This window comes from Sparus aurata, chromosome 2 (genome assembly GCF_900880675.1).
Source record: "Sparus aurata chromosome 2, fSpaAur1.1, whole genome shotgun sequence".
In the NCBI taxonomy this organism is placed as follows: Eukaryota; Metazoa; Chordata; class Actinopteri; order Spariformes; family Sparidae; genus Sparus; species Sparus aurata.
Window position 1 is genome coordinate 13,131,367 of NC_044188.1, and position 17,041 is coordinate 13,148,407.

The following is a 17,041-nucleotide window of genomic DNA, read 5'->3' on the forward strand; positions in this document are numbered from 1 at the left end:
GTCTGCCTTGCTGAGACTGAGATTTGAAATGCTACTGGAGGAATAAAAGTTAAATTTTCATTAGCAGTGGTCCTCAGGAAGAAGAGATGACATCTTGAGCATTGACAATACATGGCAAGCACCAAGCAATTCAGTTTTTATTTAGAGTGGCTGATTAAAATATATAAAGTTTGACTTAATATGCAAAGTTTCTGCAATATAAATCTGTATTTTGGAAAACATACAAGGTACAATTCAGGCTGTTTTACATATGTACATGTACACAGAAGATTTACAATAGTTACAAGTACAGGAAGTGATTGGAATAAAGGTGAGTTCATGCTTAGATGTGTGAATTTTCCCTGAGTGCAAATGCAAAGCTTGGAGAGTCCAGATACTCCTTCTGTCCTCCTTTGCCTGCCGCTGTTATACCACGCCTCCTGCAGCTCACCGGTCGTGGTCATCATTTGGACCGAGGCCAGAGCAGTGGGCTTGATAGATTGTGTTATCACCACACTCTGACCAAGCCATTTATTTCCTTTGGCCGGGCATGGCAACACTGAGAAGATGACTCACAGTGGACAATCACATTAAAAGCAGGGCTGCTCTTCCCTTCTGGTCTCCCCATCAGCAGCGCACACAAATTAATTTCAGCTTGCCTCTGTAGCATCACTGATATAAATCCTGAGGGTGGGGTATTTATATATACACCTCTGGTTGGCATCAAGTGTGTGTGATATTTCAGGCTGTCCAAATCATTGAGTGGATGGAGAGAAAAATGGCGCTTGTGACACAAATGCAGAGCCTGATTCACAGCGCTGACATTAACTGATGACAAACGGCAAGGTGGAGAACAGACACTTGGCCCTTCTGCTCAGCTCATGATGACATATGGGATTATGTCTCCCAGGTGAATGTAATATTTTTTATTACCCAATTAATTAAGTTTGATTCTATTTACACAAAGTGCCAAGGGCTGAGGACAAAGTAGCTCTCATTTTTCTGTTTCGGCTCCGCCCCATTCTATATTTTGCAAATATCATTGTTATGGTTTCAGTTCCTACATTAAAGGGTATGTCCACCAATTTCACACATTAATGGGGGAGTACTCCTACATATGTGGAATAAAAAAGTAGTATAAAGCCTTTAGTGGCTCAAGAGGAAGCTGCATGTAATCTAAATACATTTCTTGCAGTGATGGCACTCAGTGGCTTTAAGTTGCATTGTGGTTAATGTAGGCGCTAGGTTTCAAAAAAGGAAGAAGTATGCATGGAATAATTGTTTTAATATTTTTTTTTTTTTAAACTGCATAATGAGTAACAGTGCTATAGGAGAGCAATGCTGGACCAGTGGATAGCCATTCAAAACTGGTGCCTACATTACCCACAATGCAACGTGGCTACTAAGTGTTGTCACCAGAGGCAATTAATCAGATTAAGGGGAGCAAATGTTGCTGCCTTAATGATCAATTACCCCTTGACTATTAAAATGTATGAAAAATAAAAGTCTTAACCACTGACATAACTGTGTTTGATGCAGAGTCAGAGTACACTACATTAGTAGTTTAAAATAAAGTTAAAAAATTGAGTAAACACCAACTTACTTGAATGATAGACTAAATGAAACAAAAACAGTTGCTTCATTTTCATCGTGGTGCCCCCCATCAGCATCTGGCACAGCAAGATCAAAACAACATGGAGGCTAAAATGTCCAATGTATGTAATAGAAGTTTGTATAGAATGTCTTTCAAACATTCTCATCTCAGTCTAATGTGTTTTGTTATATTCGACAAGCAAGAATATGTCATTTGCCCATCTCTGATTGTCAGTTAAAACATGACTGATGAACTGGATGAACTGATCAGATTACATCTTACTTTAGAGCCACGAAAGGCTTTATACTACTTTTTCTTTTTTTCGGACACCAGTATTACTCCCCAAAACCTTAAAAATGATGAACTTACCCTTTAAAACACACACTGTAAAGAGGCTGCCAATCCAACCCCTCTTATTAAAGTTTTCACAATCAGCATCTTCATAGCTAAACAACAGCACACATCAGGCTGCGGTCATTTTCACACTATTTGGTCTACTTCACCTGCTATAGCGGCGCTGTAGTCTCACTTATTACATTGTACACTCAAAAAAATATGTTTGGAAAAAATTAACAGAAATGCACAAAGTTTCACACCAACAGTTGATATCTAAGCAGGGTGTTGAAAGCAGTGACTCTGGCGCTGGCTGTGAAGTTTTCTAACCATCCAGGGAATTAATGAATGTGACAGATTCCACTGCCGAGCCATCCCGCCCACGCAGGGACAGATCGGTGATTAAGGAAATCTCTGTTCTTTCGCTGTGTTTGTTCTGCATGGTCTTTGCTTTGAAACTCAGGCAAGCGCGCCTGATATTTACTGGACACTGAGCAGAAAAAAAGTCTTCATCTTGTTTTATCCAGAGTCCAGCAGCCGCGAAAGCTCCCATACTGGCCCTCACGTGGTCCCTGGAGGGCAGGTCACTGATGCTGTTACTGAACTCAATTGTCCGGGTCGCTGCGGTGTCAAAGTGTCTCTTTAACAGCTGAGAAAAAGCCCTCTGTGGTCCCGCTCATACATTAGTCTCCAACCCCTGCAGGCGGTCCATCCTCTGCATGTTGCGCTCGATGGTGGCCTGGCACGTGATCTGTTCCGCACACTCGGCGAGGAACCATCCCCTCTCTCCGTCGCGCAGCCGCTCGCCTTCGTACCAGCCTAAGAGGACAAGACCGTATGAATACGTGAATAAATGAGGAATGCGTTGTGCTTACCATTCCCTCTGTTCTTTAATATGAAAGCCAGTTGCCATGGTCACCGAAAAGGGAAATGACCTTTAGCATTTGTGTAGATTTTAAAAGCATATCCATGAAGTCTATTATACGTGAGGTTGGCATTGAAAGCGAGGGTGTATAAAAGTGCATGATGAAAGGATGCGGTTAAAGCAGGAGGCCGGGGAACGAGAGGAATACTAAAGAAGGTGAGTGAAAAAAGGAAGCGGAGGCACCGAGAGCTGACGTACCGTCTTCTACAGCCTGCGAGACGAGCACCACATCAGCCACCTGCAGGGACAACTCGTCAGGCTGCTTGGCTGTGTAAGTTCTGATTACCTCCACCTGCATGACGTCTGAAACACAAGCACAGGTCACATTAATCACTTCAAAGTTACACCGGCTTTATTTGAAAACATGTAAACCAGCCCATGATTGAATCAAGTAGTTCAAAGTATTTCTATTTTGTATTTGGAGGCAAGTATTGTAAGTTTGTCTCCACTGCATTTATTTGATGACTTCAAATAAACAGAACTGACTTAGAAGATGTTGCTTCTTGTCTACAAATGGCTCTGAGCTGAAAGACATCTCTGACATGCTTGTGCCATATGAACCTCGTAGAACCCTTGGCTCATCTGGGACCGGACTACTGGTTGCCCAAAGACATGGCGGCGCAGCATTTTTTTTTCATGCAACTCAGACTCTGAATATCCTCCCTGTTTACATCACATGTGTCCCAACTCTGACCACGTCTGAATTCAAAACTAAAAACGTTCCGATGTTGCACTGCCTACTTTAACCAGTAATGGCTTAAACCTAATGCCTTATTAAAGGGTAACTCCACTAGTTTCACAAATTAAAGATGTTTACATGTCTTGCTGAGTACTATTACATACCCATGTAGTAAGAGTAGTAAAAAGCCTTTTGTGGCAATCTGAAACCCTACGTTGCCACCAAGTTGCTTTGTGGGTAATGTGGGCGCCAGGTTTTGAAAGAAAGGCTATCTCTTGTTGTGCTGTGTCCATTTTCATCATCTGTTTTCAAACTGTCCACGATGAGTCCAACACTGTTTTAGGACTGCAATGCTAGACCAGTGGATTACTTTTAAAAACCTGGTGCCTACATTACCCACAATGCAACGTAGCCACTGAGTAACATCAGTAAAAGAAATCAAATTACATGCAGCTTTCTCTTGTTGGGCTTTTTACAACTGTTTTTGAACATGTGCAGATTTTACTCCTCGAGACCTGTAGACACACTTTAATATGTAAAATTGGTGGAGTTGCCCTTTAAATGTGTTTTTTTAATTGATTTTATTTTCACTGTGCATCTAAATATAGGAGAATTGACCGTATTCTTTAATCTTACTTCAATCAATCATTTGATCCAACTGCACTGGTTTACTTTTAAATGACATGTTACTTGCCTGTACTTTTGCAAGTCTAAATTGTAAATCTATTCGCAGTAATGCAAATTGCTGTGAATTGCCGCAATGTTTACACCAGAAAAATGTTGAATATCAGATCTGATAACCAGTCGACCCATAATGTAAAGTATTACATACATGGAAATATATATTTTAAATGCACTTTTGATACTTATGTTCATTTTACATCAGATACTTTAAGATGCTTACTCAAGACAAATATTAATATGGAGGACTTTAACACAGTAACTTTGCTTTTACTCAAGAATAACTTTGGGTACTGTCTACATCACTAGAATTGTTTTGAACAAGAGAACAAAATTTGGGAAAAACAGTTTCCACAAACAACCACACGGTGGCACAATAGGCCAGACTGTAGAGGTCGTGTGTGTGTGGGAACTTACTTGCTCTATCCTGACACTTCTTGTTGTTGACATTCCGGCCCAAAGCGGTGATCCATCGAGCACGCTCATTCCTAAAGGCACACATAACAGCAGACAAGCAGCTTATTAATGTGATCAACATGAAAACAATGGAACGTTTCACCAACGTCACAGCTCCTAAAACTCAACAGTGATGTTGGTGTTGCTCCCCTCCTAAACCGTGGTTAAAGTAGGTTAATTGCTGTGATTTTGTGTTACAGATGTGGTTCACGCTCTGCCACACTCAGCTACAACAGACCGTCAGGATTCATTTAAACCGACTAACATCAGATCTGGCTTGCCTGCACACAATCTAACAGGCTGTCGAGGCAAATGGATTATTTGGTCTCCCAGCAAGTTTTGCCTCCCCCTCCCCTGCCTCCCTCCTCTCTGTCCCCCGTCAATGAGAGAACAGAGGTGAGTGTTCAGTGGGAGAGAACAAGCACAAAGGCCAATTCTCAGGAGGGGACAGACCTGCCTTTGCTGTTTCTTTCTCGCATTTCATGGGAAAAAAAAAACTGTGGGTGGAGTCACACAGGTCAGATTCCAAGAAACTCTACCTCTGATATCACCTGTTCTCATCCCCTGCTGATGGAAGGAGAGGATTTAGAAAGAGCCGGAGTGGGAGAGATAAAGGGGGGGGGGGGGGTGTTCAGGAAATTAACCGGGGGGGGGGGGGGGGGGGGGGGGGTTACACTGAGGCCCTCTGTGACTCAGCAGCGCCGGCCCCTCATCATGCAGATGGGTACAACGTGCATGGACAATCACGGACTGAGCCGGGCATTTGTGTGGACGCTCTTCACAAGGACCTCAAAAGGACCTCGAATTGGCAAGTCCCATGAGTCAGAGCTGGTTGTTGTGTTCCCGTCGTACACATGCTGTTTCCATCCTTTTTCAGGACACACAGGCTGTAAAACCACAAGCTCACGTCATCCCTCAACAACTGATTGGGACTGTGTGAAATCACCAAAAATCTTTACAACCATTACTGTGGATCAGGATCAGTAGCTTAGAGGTCATCAGTATTATGGCTGATAAAGTGGGACCTTTGGAGTTGAACCACATGTTTTTATAGTCTCAATTGACAGCTATCAGGTCAATCACCTCTGCTGGTACCTTGCAGTATTTTTAGCAACACCACTGACATTTTAACCATTTATTGGGCTCATAGTCCAGGCCGGAATAAATCACTCACGGATCGGCAAAATTGACGTCAATTCATCAATTTTTTTCCCATTCATAGTCGGTGTTTGATTTGATTTCTTTCCTGCTCTCGCGCTGACTCAACTTTCATTCTGGCTTCCAGAATGACACTTATTCCATACCTTTCTGCTCCTTTTCGGAGCTATTGCAGCTCTATGAGGCTGTAAAATAAGGCTAACGTGCAGATGTTGATGTCGACAAATTAATCAATAATTCAATCGTTAGTTAGCCCTACTGTACGAAATCTGACAAGAAAAAAATAAAAGAGATATTTCAATCTGGACCAAAGTCGTGGACCCGCGACACCGCCATCCAGTCGACCGCGTTGCTAGCATGGCTGAAAAAGAAAGACATTCCTGCCATCACGTCAATGTTAGTCACTGATGACTAGGCGCAGCAAATATTCATGTAATTATTAAGCTTTCAATAGTCCATGAAGGGGAAAGCATTCAACAGAAGAAAGTGGTGAAGGCATAAATGGAGGAGGCATACCAGCTGCCAATTACATTCCTGAAACACACACCATATAATTTTTTTGCACCAAACGGTGACAGCCACTGATACATTTGGGATCCATCTGCCACAGGGACCTCTCCAGTCTCTCCTGCCTGCTTTACAGGCCGACAGGCTGGTAACCAACAGACTGGACATCCCACGGGAACACACACACATACAAGAGATAAGTGAGCTTCTTCTGACGTCCGAGCCGCTCCGTGGGAAGGGCAGCTGCTGGTCGCCGCTTTCTGACAGCTGGACACACATGCCTGCCGGTCAGATACTGTACATGTGCACATACGCGACCACGCCATCGTGACGGGTCGCTTTATCGAGCTCAAAACAGCTGAAATACTTTATCAGAGCTACACGTAGTCAATATATATATCCAGCAAAACAGGCGACCAACATGTGTTTGAGAGGCACTTATAATGGTCGTCTGTGGAATGTGTGGCACATACCGAGAGAGGTTCAGGTAAAAAAAAAAAAAAAACAGCCTGTGAGAGTTTGTTTGCATGCTGCATATGCAACAGCAGGTGTTGGCCCTCTTCCCCTCCGGATGGCTACAGGCCCATGCAGGATCCGTCTATTCATGGTGGTAAAGCTCCCTCTAGCTTTTTAACCATTCACCCCAATGTGCATGAAAATGCCAGGGAATCATAAAATCTATTGTCAGAGGTTTTTTTTTTGTTCCACCTCTAAAAAGCGGAGATGCCTGGCTGCTGCACCGCGGAACCTCTTTCACACAGCTAGATAAAGAACGACGACAGGCCCCCTTTCCAACCTTCCCCTCCTCTGCCAACTTCAAATCAGCAGCAGACTTCTGTTTTTCATCTCCTCACCCCCTTTCTGTTCTCTCCTATCAACTTGTTTACTCTCGACCAAGTCCCTCCCTTGTTTCCACTTAACCGCGGGTCAGAACGGCATTCGGGTACAATTATTACTCATCCGACGACAAACACGAAGTCTCTACCGCCCGGAGCTGCCCAGCCGAGGGAAACTTCCCCCCCGGCAGACGGAACGGTTGCCATCAGCTTCTCGTTATCGTGTAAATGAAAGCAGACTTAGCGAAGAAAGTCAAAAACAATCACAGAAATGAAATCAGAAACAATGCCAAAGTCTGCAGCAAGAAGCACAGACTCCCTCCTCCGGGCCGGGGGTTGTTACATAACCGGCGCTGCTTTGTGTTATAGCTGCATATCTGCTGCAGACTTCTGTAGCTGCTCTGTTCCACTAATAGAGAAAGCACTATTCACCGACTCTGGACAGGACACGACATCAGGGTCATGGGGAAGGCTCGCTGGCATGAACACAACCAAACAAAAAGAGACAAGACACAGACAGAAGAAGAAAAAAAAAGAAGAGAATCACAAACGATTGCCAGAGAGACCGTCAACAGACGAGCCACAGAGACGTCCTTGTGCCATCTCCGATCCAGCTGCCTTGTCTGAATTCCTGGTGTATTATGTAACCGCTGTGGTTAGAGATTGATCTGTTGTATGTATTCTGCTTAAGACCGCACACAGCGACGCAAAAAAAACAAACGGGCAAAGCATCGGCTTAAAGGCTGAGCAGGTGGAGAACAAATGAAAAATGAAAGCAGAAACAAAAACGCCCACGCTGACCAACGTGACAAAAAAAAAAAAAAAAAGAGTCAAATTCTACAGTTTTTCATTTCCACAAAACAACAACACAGACCCGCCTTCAGCCAGAATGTGTGGAATTTCACATCGGAGTCTGAGTTTAGCTGCACTTAAATTCAGTGGTGGAGTGAGCAGTAAAGGCAAGTGTATGCAAAACATCTGCCGGCTTCGTGGTATCCTTTCCTGTCGGACACACTGTACCTGCTCCCACACTCATTAACAGATATTATCTGGTACGGAGCAGCTTTTATGCTTTTTCCCTTTTGAACTGTGACAGCGAGGAGAAATCAGCTGACCGTCCTGTTCCGCCCAATCAGCAGTGTCCTCCCTGCGCTTTGCTAACCACTCAGTGAGGAGTGAAACACAGTGTGGGTACAGAGCACAGTTGATTAGCTTTACTTAACTAACTTATAAAGTCAGTCAAATGCACATTTTTAAAAAAGGTGCAATATGTAAGAACTGGCCACCTGTCGAATTCAAAACAAACGGGGCAGCACATCACCAGACTAACAGCTAACTGCTGCCAACGGTAGCTGCTGTTAGCTAGTTAGCCCGATTGACCATGCAGCTAGCGGTTCAGACTGAGGGCTCAGAGCACCAGGAGGGTGTTGGTGTTCACACTGCCAGCATGGGAGTGTTGGACGGGAACAGATATATCAAATAATTCTAATATCTATAATGTCACAACAGTTATTTCTTCACACTCAGTTTAAAAGGTTTAAAATAACCAAAATAACCAACTAATATATTTCTTAAGCAACCCGTGTGAGTAATTGAGCAAAGCAGAAATCAATTTTTGCTGCTTTCACACTTCCCATCATCAAACTGAATATTTTTTAACGCTGGCGCTGTGATGATTTTTAAGTGATTAGTAGATCAGTTGAAAAAAACTTGTCAACAGAGACTACATTACTTACTAATCCATTTTCTAATCCATTTGGGTTTGCGTTGGCCGAACAACAACAAACGCTTTTAACACCTACAGCTCTGAAAACTGGAGAAAAATGATTTTTCATCATTGTCGGCCATTGTATTGACGGCACAATCCCTTAATGTAAAAAGAATCGGCATCATGTATTCAACAATGAAAATAAGAGATAGTTGCAGCCTTGCCAGACTATCAAAACAAGCAATTTGGATCACCCTGTGCTGTAGGAACTGTGCATTTATTTGTCTATTTTCTGACATTTGATAGATTTAACAAATAATCGGAAAAGTTGTTTAATCAATAAAAGGAGATAACCATCAGTTCCAGCCCTAACTCTCCACTCCGACAGCGTTCTCTAAGCCTGAATACTCATTACTGTCCTCCCGACTTCATTTAAAATCTGATAGAAGACCAAAATAGGCTGACTAATGTAACACCACTTCCATGTGTCATGTTGGCTTAGATCACCGAATTGGGATGAATGGCCGCAGGAAGAGGAAGTTATTCTCTGGTCATCAGCAACAAAGAGCAGACGCTGGCTGCTGTCTAAAAGATGAGACACGGGACCGAAGACGAGTCGGGCAGAGTGAAAATAACAGGCGGGGGGGGAGGAGGAGGGGGACAGTCGTGGGAAACAGCCCACTCAACAATGAGCCGCTGCTAGGCAACAGGTTAAACAATGGAGAGCTGTGCCAGGGTCTCCTGTCCTCGGCTCATTCAGGGCTACAGTGAGAGCGACACACACAGACACACACACACACACACACACACACACACACACCATTACAACTAAGCCGAGGCCCCCAAACGCCAGCTATCAAAAGAGGGAGTCTGGGGGCTTTCCACAGCAACACACACTAGACACAGCGGCACTTAGTCGAGGAGACCGCCTCATGTATACATGGACGGTGTATAAAGCTCAGCGGGCATCGTATTTAAGTCACATCACCAAGATTCCCTCCCACACAGTCACACTTAACATTATTACTGCGGTCGCTTTTGTCAGTGTTTCTCTTAGTAACAGCACAGGGGCTAATATCAGCGCTACCCACTGCCACACAGCAATAAAACGGGCTTTAACTTTCAGCAGCAGAAGGCAGTGGAGATGTACTGAGGCTCAGTGGTTCCCCTCGGAGGACCACACGGAGCGGCTCCTGTTTTTAAACCAGTTGTGTTCCAGATGCGATACGATTATTTTCATTATCAATTAAATTGTTGATCATTTTGTTGTTTGGTCCATCAATTGTCAAAAAATAGTCCAAGATGACGTCCTCAGATGTCTTGTTTTTTCCACAACCCCAATATATTCAGTTAGCTGTCAGAGAGGAGTGCAGAAACAATGAAACACTCACTTCTGAAAAGCTGAAATCAGAGCGTTTGGACATATTTTCTTTAGAAATGACTTGAGATGATTATTAGGTTATCAGAAAGTCGGCGCTTAATTTAATAGTTGACGTGAAATTGTTAAGTCGATCAGTCTCTGCAGCTCTGGAACTGCACTGATTACCTGCAAATGTTTGTTCTATTTTTCACAGATATTTCTTTTTTATCATATATATAAAAAAAACATGAATCAACTACTAATGATCAAACAGAAAAGAAGAGTAGCATGCGGAAGACGACTGGCCTTCTCCACCCCCTTTCCTTCTGTAGAATATACCACGCACGCTGATGTCATCACGGTTGCTATTTTTTTTGGTTCCAGTTGCAAACAAACTTTTCAGGTTTTGAATCGATTTATCGGGCAGTTTAAAATTAAAGTGTGCGAACAGGAGCGGAACTCTGTTCTCATGCTGGCGGGGAATGAAAGGGGGAGACGTGCGTCAAAGGGTTTACGAGAGAAGTTACTTAAAATAAAATAATACAATTCTAGATCATTTCACGCATTTAAGCCTCTGAAAAGTGATTCAGATGAAACAATGACTTCACGAGGGGTCACAAGAAGACGCAGCAGCAGGTGGTGGAAGGGCTGAAGTAGGAAATCGGCATCAGCGTTTTATTTAGGGCTTCAGAATGTATCAAAATGTTACTAAAATTGTCAAATATGGCCAAGCTTAATATCCAGATCAGGGAGGCTGTCATTTTTTGATAAAGGTAATTAACGTAACGGCATTACAGTGAAGTGCTGCAGAGATGCCCCGGTCTACAAATCTTGATAATCAAGATAATCACAATATTATACGAACATCACAATATTTTTCTTACCTTATAGAAATGCTTCTGACTACTGTCTCCACATGTTTCAGTTCAGCTGCCACCACATATGCACCTGCACTGTCTCCTGAGCTGTTGTTTTATGGCCTTTATTACAGCCTGCCTTAAAAACAATTTACAATTTTAAAACCATAGTAAAATTTTAACTCTCCTGGATGATAGTCTTTACACCCGCAGCCGCAGAATAACATCGTGCACTTGTGGAACATTTGGCAGAAAAAAACGTCTTTGAAATAAGCATTTAAAAAAGGCATTTTTTTGTACAGTGGAGCTGAAAAACCACACCTTCTATAATGAGAATACAGAGGGAGGCTCTCTAACCTCACAGGAATGAGGAGGAACGGGCCCTGTGCACATGAAAACACTCCTTAACAAAGCCGGGAACCACAGCAAATAATTACAGTGAAACCGAGTGTGTGCGCGTTTGTGTACACGGACTGCGAATCCTCCCTGCTGACTAGAACAAATATACGCTGTATGAAGCCCCGATATACGACGGCTCCCCTTTTGTTAGCGCGGGTTACATAATCTACCTAAACAACCTCGCTTTTACTGTACAGAGACAGCCAATCAGAGGAGGGGTTTTGCTCTGAACATCACCAGCACGGCTATGGGCAGGACATTTTCCAAGGAACCTCGAAAACTTCCATTTCCAAGTCAGATGTGTGAGTAATCACTTGCGCTGCACATGCAAAACATTTCGGCTACAACCAGCAGACTCTAAACAAAAGAGAGCGGCTCTGCTCAGAATAGACGCTCAGTCAACAAAACAATTATGTAGTGCAGCCGGTCTGCGTTAGAGTGCGACTGCAGACGGTGTGACTGTATGACGGGCTAATAAACTTTGGTTCCTAGGTCACGCGAACAACAAGCAGGAAGGATCAGGCTTTGTCTCGAGACTAGATGTAACAGAATATCCCTGTGAGCTGTAATGGTCGAAAAGCGAGGCTGAGAAATAAGAGCTCAAGAGAGAGGGCTGATGGGATTTTCTTACCCCCGAGTTAAAAAAGCATTTTAGAGCACAAAAAGGGGAGATAAGGGAGGTTGTTTCAGAGAGAAGAAAATCAACTGAGCCATTTTTTTATAGAGGAAAAAAAAACGATAGTGAATTGAGACTCTCTCAGCTTTCTTGATTTTAAACCAAAATATCAAACCCTTACGTCCACCCTGACCTACTAAGACACATCTGTAAATGTCAGGGGTTTACATTGCGTCACTGGAAAAGCATGATTCACCATCACGATCTTGTAAATCTGTAACAGAAACGCAAGTGAAACAAAAAAAACAGCACAATAATTAGGAGGGACAAAGGTTACAACACCAACAAAAACAGTGCACTCACAGCAACTCCGTCCCCAGGATCATGGGCACCTTCTCGCCGGAGTGGTTGCTACGGAAACGCAGACGGAAAAGATGGTTGGCGCCAGCTTGCCGTGAGCTCAGCATGCTGGCGGTGCTTCTGACCGGCGACAGGTTGAGATCCTCTGGCTGGCAGGGGCCCACCCAGATCTGGTCCCTGAGAGCGTAGTCGATCACAGTGTAGCTCTCCTCGCTGGAAGAGGCAGAAAGATTCAACGTGAGTTCACATGTAGGAAATCACAATCTTATGTTTAACTAATGTTTTCCAAGCTAAGTATCAGATTTGCACTGGATCAGTGTTGTTATCCTTCTTGTTTTTTCCCTTCCCTCCACTGTTTTATATACTGTATGTTCTGCTGGTAAAAGACCTTGGAAGTCAAAAAGGTCAATAGAAGCTCCTCTCTCCCACAGAAAACACTGCTCCTGAAACCCCTCGTCAGAACTCCCGCCGCCTTAAATCCCGTGACTTTGTGACATCACACTACGTCACACATTTGCAAATTATTGCCCAACAGTTTGAAGGATTGATTTAGCACAGCTGCTCTGTTCATGTTAGCTGCTCTGGGTCAGGCGTGTGTGAGCTGACCAATCAGAGGACACTGGGTTTTCGGGAGGAGGAGCCTTAAAGAGACAGGAGCATTCCAGACAGATCATGTGTTTTTTGAGCATTAAAGCATGTAAACCTGTTCTATCAGTAACCCAAAATAAAATTATGAACCCGAAAATGAGCAGAATGTGTCCTTTAATTTAATAAACTGCAAGAGGATTCAGATATGAATTAAGATAAAAAGATAAAATCCCTGTATGCGTAAAAAAAACACACACACACACACACACACATTGCTTCAGTGGGAAAATGATAGAAAGTGAGTTTGACATTCAAATGAAGTCACCTAAAAACATTTTTCTTGGAACTGTCACAGCCACAAAAAGACAAAAAACAAAAATGTTATTTCAAGATAATACTCTGACCGGGTTGACTTGAATTGCTTTACATATCCCGCTATTTAGATTCACTTTTGGCGAAACATAAATGTGGACTCATTTTCTAACAAACATTTAGACAAACATGAGTACGGTTTTTCCTCATTGTGAATTTTTTTTTTTTTTAATGACTTATTTGCGCTTCTCTGTTCCCAAATTCTTCCTGTGGTCGCCTGTTGAAAACCCCGATCATGGGGACTGGGGTTTTTCAACAATGGGGTTTCCAACAGACGACCACAGGAACCATGTTTTGTGTATGTGTGTGTGTGTGTGTGTTGTGTGATGTGCCCTTCAGCCCCAAATTCAGCCATGTGCATTCCTGTGTTTACAGTATTATAGTAGATGAAAATGTTTAAATGATTACATACAGATCATTATTTTCTCCTTGGCTAATTGATTTGGATTCATAAATTAAACAAATATAAACACGTATCTTGTTAATAATCAGAAGAAATGCAACGTCACATTTGAATTACATCATATTTGATGATTGTGTTCCCACAACACCATCGACCCTCCTCCTCTGACACATTCAATCTAAGCTCATTGTTTTCAGTGGAGATCTGGTTTCATTACCGCTCAGCAGTTCAGCCCCCGAGAGGCTGAACACGGTGCAGTTAATCAAATTCACCTGGATTAATAAATCAGCTGTCACATCAGAATGCCCGTCAGAGGTCCACACATTCATCTCTCTGCATGTCATTACACTGAATTAGCTGCTCACTGGTTTCTCTAGCGTGCGGCGTGCCTACATTTCCCATGAGTACCCTTTACCTGAGTGTGACCCCAGTTAGAAACATCTGGAGCTGATTGTGAAACATGGTACCTCAAATGCAGCACAGAACCAGGAGATCGTGCTCTGAAGAACAGGAGCTTAAGCCCGGCCCACATGTGTTTTATCAGCCTGAGGCCGAGCCAAGCTGAGAAGCTGCTGGACAGGAACCAGCTTCTTGTAAGCCAGCATGTCCATTAGTGTTCACGGGACAAAGGTTGCAGTTCAACAAACAGTAGTGACAGTGCATCTGTCCATGTCCGACCGCCTCACTCTTTCATTTCCACACACGTGGACTCGGGTCATGACTCACAGGAGAATCCCCGGTCATGGCTGGGAGGCTCTCAACAAGGTTCAACTGTTACCCATCAGCCTCTATTGTCCACCAATCAATCAAGCTGAAACATGTTGGCAACAGCCACTTAGACCTCTTGGAAGAGAAGAGAGTACAGAGAGAAGAAAGTCAGATAAAAGCGGGGGGGGGGGGGGGGGTTAATAATGAGGACAGACATAGAAAATGCAAAATAGAAGAGTATTTGCGCTAAAGTTGGAGCTAACGCCAACCGAAAGCTGTTCTCTGTGCGTCAGCCTGATGACGAGCTGGAATAGAAAAGAGTGACATTTTGGAAAATACGAGTGCTAGCTGTGACTAGCTGTGATGCAAGGAGTCAGTTAGCTTGGCCTGTCCTAGGAGAACAGGATCCTCGTGTTTGCAGGCGTCTCTTGGCAATTACCACTGATCGTTCATGTTGTGAGATAGAGAGGAGGGGAGGGGGTTGCTAACTGCAAAAACGAACAGGAAATTAGTTTAAATGACGACAAGACCAACAGCAGCATCGAAGGTGAAATTAACAGATGGTTAAAAAAAATTACTGTTCAATTTATAGTGGGTTTATACACCTTAAGATCCCCTTAATCTATTAGAAACACCTGAAAATATTATGACTGATCAATTTATCTACAAATTTGGTGAGATGCATATAATGTTATTTTGTCTTTAACACCTGAATAAACTCTTAACCCAGGCATATAATCTTTTTTAAGGAGGCTGGAATTTAGTCATCCTCATCTCGGCTCCTCACAGCTCTACAGGTAAAATGCCTGGAATGCCATTTACGTGACAGCGGGAAATGGGACGGGCGGGGAATCTGCGTGTTTGTTGGGTTAGTTTTCTCATGTGAGCGGGGGAGGGAGGGGGGCAGGTATACAGTGTTGAGATTATTGCAAAATAGTGGAAGGAAGCTGAGTGATAGCTGAGATACACTCGGTCGAACTGTGCAAGATAAAGGCTCAAAAACGAAACACTATGACAAAAAGAAATACAGTCTCATGAGCGTCTTCCACAAACACACACACAACCTCGCAGGAATGAGGATGTCTCCGCCGGTAGAGATAGCACATCTACCACACGTCATCACAACTGTGACAGCTTCCACCTAACCCGTGTACAACCAGTTCTTCAACACACAATCTGATCTACCGCAAATCCTCAGAGAGATTTTGGAGATAAGACTTGGTAAGTCAAGCATGAAGACAAACATGCGCGCACACACACACACACACACACACACTTACAAAGTAAGAGCATGATGTTCTGGTGTTCTGGAGTATTGAGACTATGGCAAAGTCAAACAAACAGGGGGAGGGGAAGAAAAAAAAGTAAAACAGAAAGTGTTGGGATTATAGAGTTGCACGCACACATAGAGAGAGGTCGTGACTACCTGAAAGAAAGGAAAAGAACAGAGAGTAGAAAAACAAGTGAAGAGAGAGAGAGAGAGAGAGAGAGAGAGAGAGAGAGAGAGAGAGAGAGAGAGAGAGAGAGAGAGATGGAAATCTGAAGCTCAACAATACCAAATGTTTAGAGGATGCCCAACATCACACAGGAAAAAATGGGGGAAGATGAGAGCGGAGCCAGCTGGTGTGGACTCAGCCTTACGTAAGTGTTCCTGTGAGCCAGAGAGCAGAAGATCAACACTTTCCCCCGCTGTGTGACAATAGCCCAGTCTGACATGGGCTTGGTTTCTAATAACCAGTTCCATTAAATCCAGTTCAGTTATTAAAAAAAAAAGAAAAGATTTGTTTATTGACACTTCAATCTTCTCTCCTTTTCTAGAGGCCACTGTACAAAACACTACTGAAGAAGAACTTTGATTCTCTGTTTTCTCTTGAGTCATAATTATATTCTCAAGTAAACGACTGATTATTTGGTCCATTAGATATCAGAAAATTGTTTAAAATGTTTCCTAAAGTCCCCCCAAAAAAAACTACAGTATTTGATTTAAAGCAACAGAAAAACAGAACAGCTGTAAATCCTCACATTGGAGAAACTGGATCAATATTTGCCATTTGTCCTTAAAAATGTACCAAAAAGCTCAATATGAAAGAATTAGCTAACCCGAATTCATCCCAGTAGACAGGAGCAGAGCAACCGCTAACTGCTGCAAACTGTATTCGTTTTATCCACTTAGCTTGTTAGCTCAGTGAGCCGTACAGCTAGCCAGCATACCATGGACGTGTTGGTGTTGACACCATTACTGTAGCACAGGAGTTTTGGATCACTGGGAGAGGATAGTTTTTCCAGGCCTGGGGCTAGCCTGTTAGCATGCTAACTTCGGTAGATATCTCTTCAACATAGCACAACGATGTATTTGATATGATGCCAAAACTGTTACTTTTTGACATTCTGTTGATAATATTTGTTTGTTTGTTTTTAAATAAAACTCTTGTACCTTTCAATGATTAATCTGTTATCAAAGCGGTTGCCTGTTAGCTAGGTTTGCTGGGGCACTGGCTGTTTTAAGGAAAATGAACCCCATT

At 43.1% G+C, this 17,041-nt stretch overlaps 1 protein-coding gene across 1 annotated transcript in view; it reads right to left on the minus strand.

Annotated features, from left to right (window-relative positions):
• Positions 1-101: 101 nt before the first annotated feature.
• LOC115573077 (rho guanine nucleotide exchange factor 26) overlaps positions 102-17,041 on the minus strand; it is a 30,888-nt gene continuing 13,948 nt past the window's right edge. The window contains exons 12-15 of the mRNA XM_030403702.1: positions 12,452-12,661; positions 4,609-4,679; positions 3,030-3,134; positions 102-2,725 (exon numbers count right to left, since the gene is read on the minus strand). Coding sequence (XP_030259562.1) covers positions 2,583-2,725; positions 3,030-3,134; positions 4,609-4,679; positions 12,452-12,661 — 529 coding nt within the window. The 3' untranslated portion in view covers positions 102-2,582. The remainder of the gene's footprint in view (positions 2,726-3,029; positions 3,135-4,608; positions 4,680-12,451; positions 12,662-17,041) is intronic.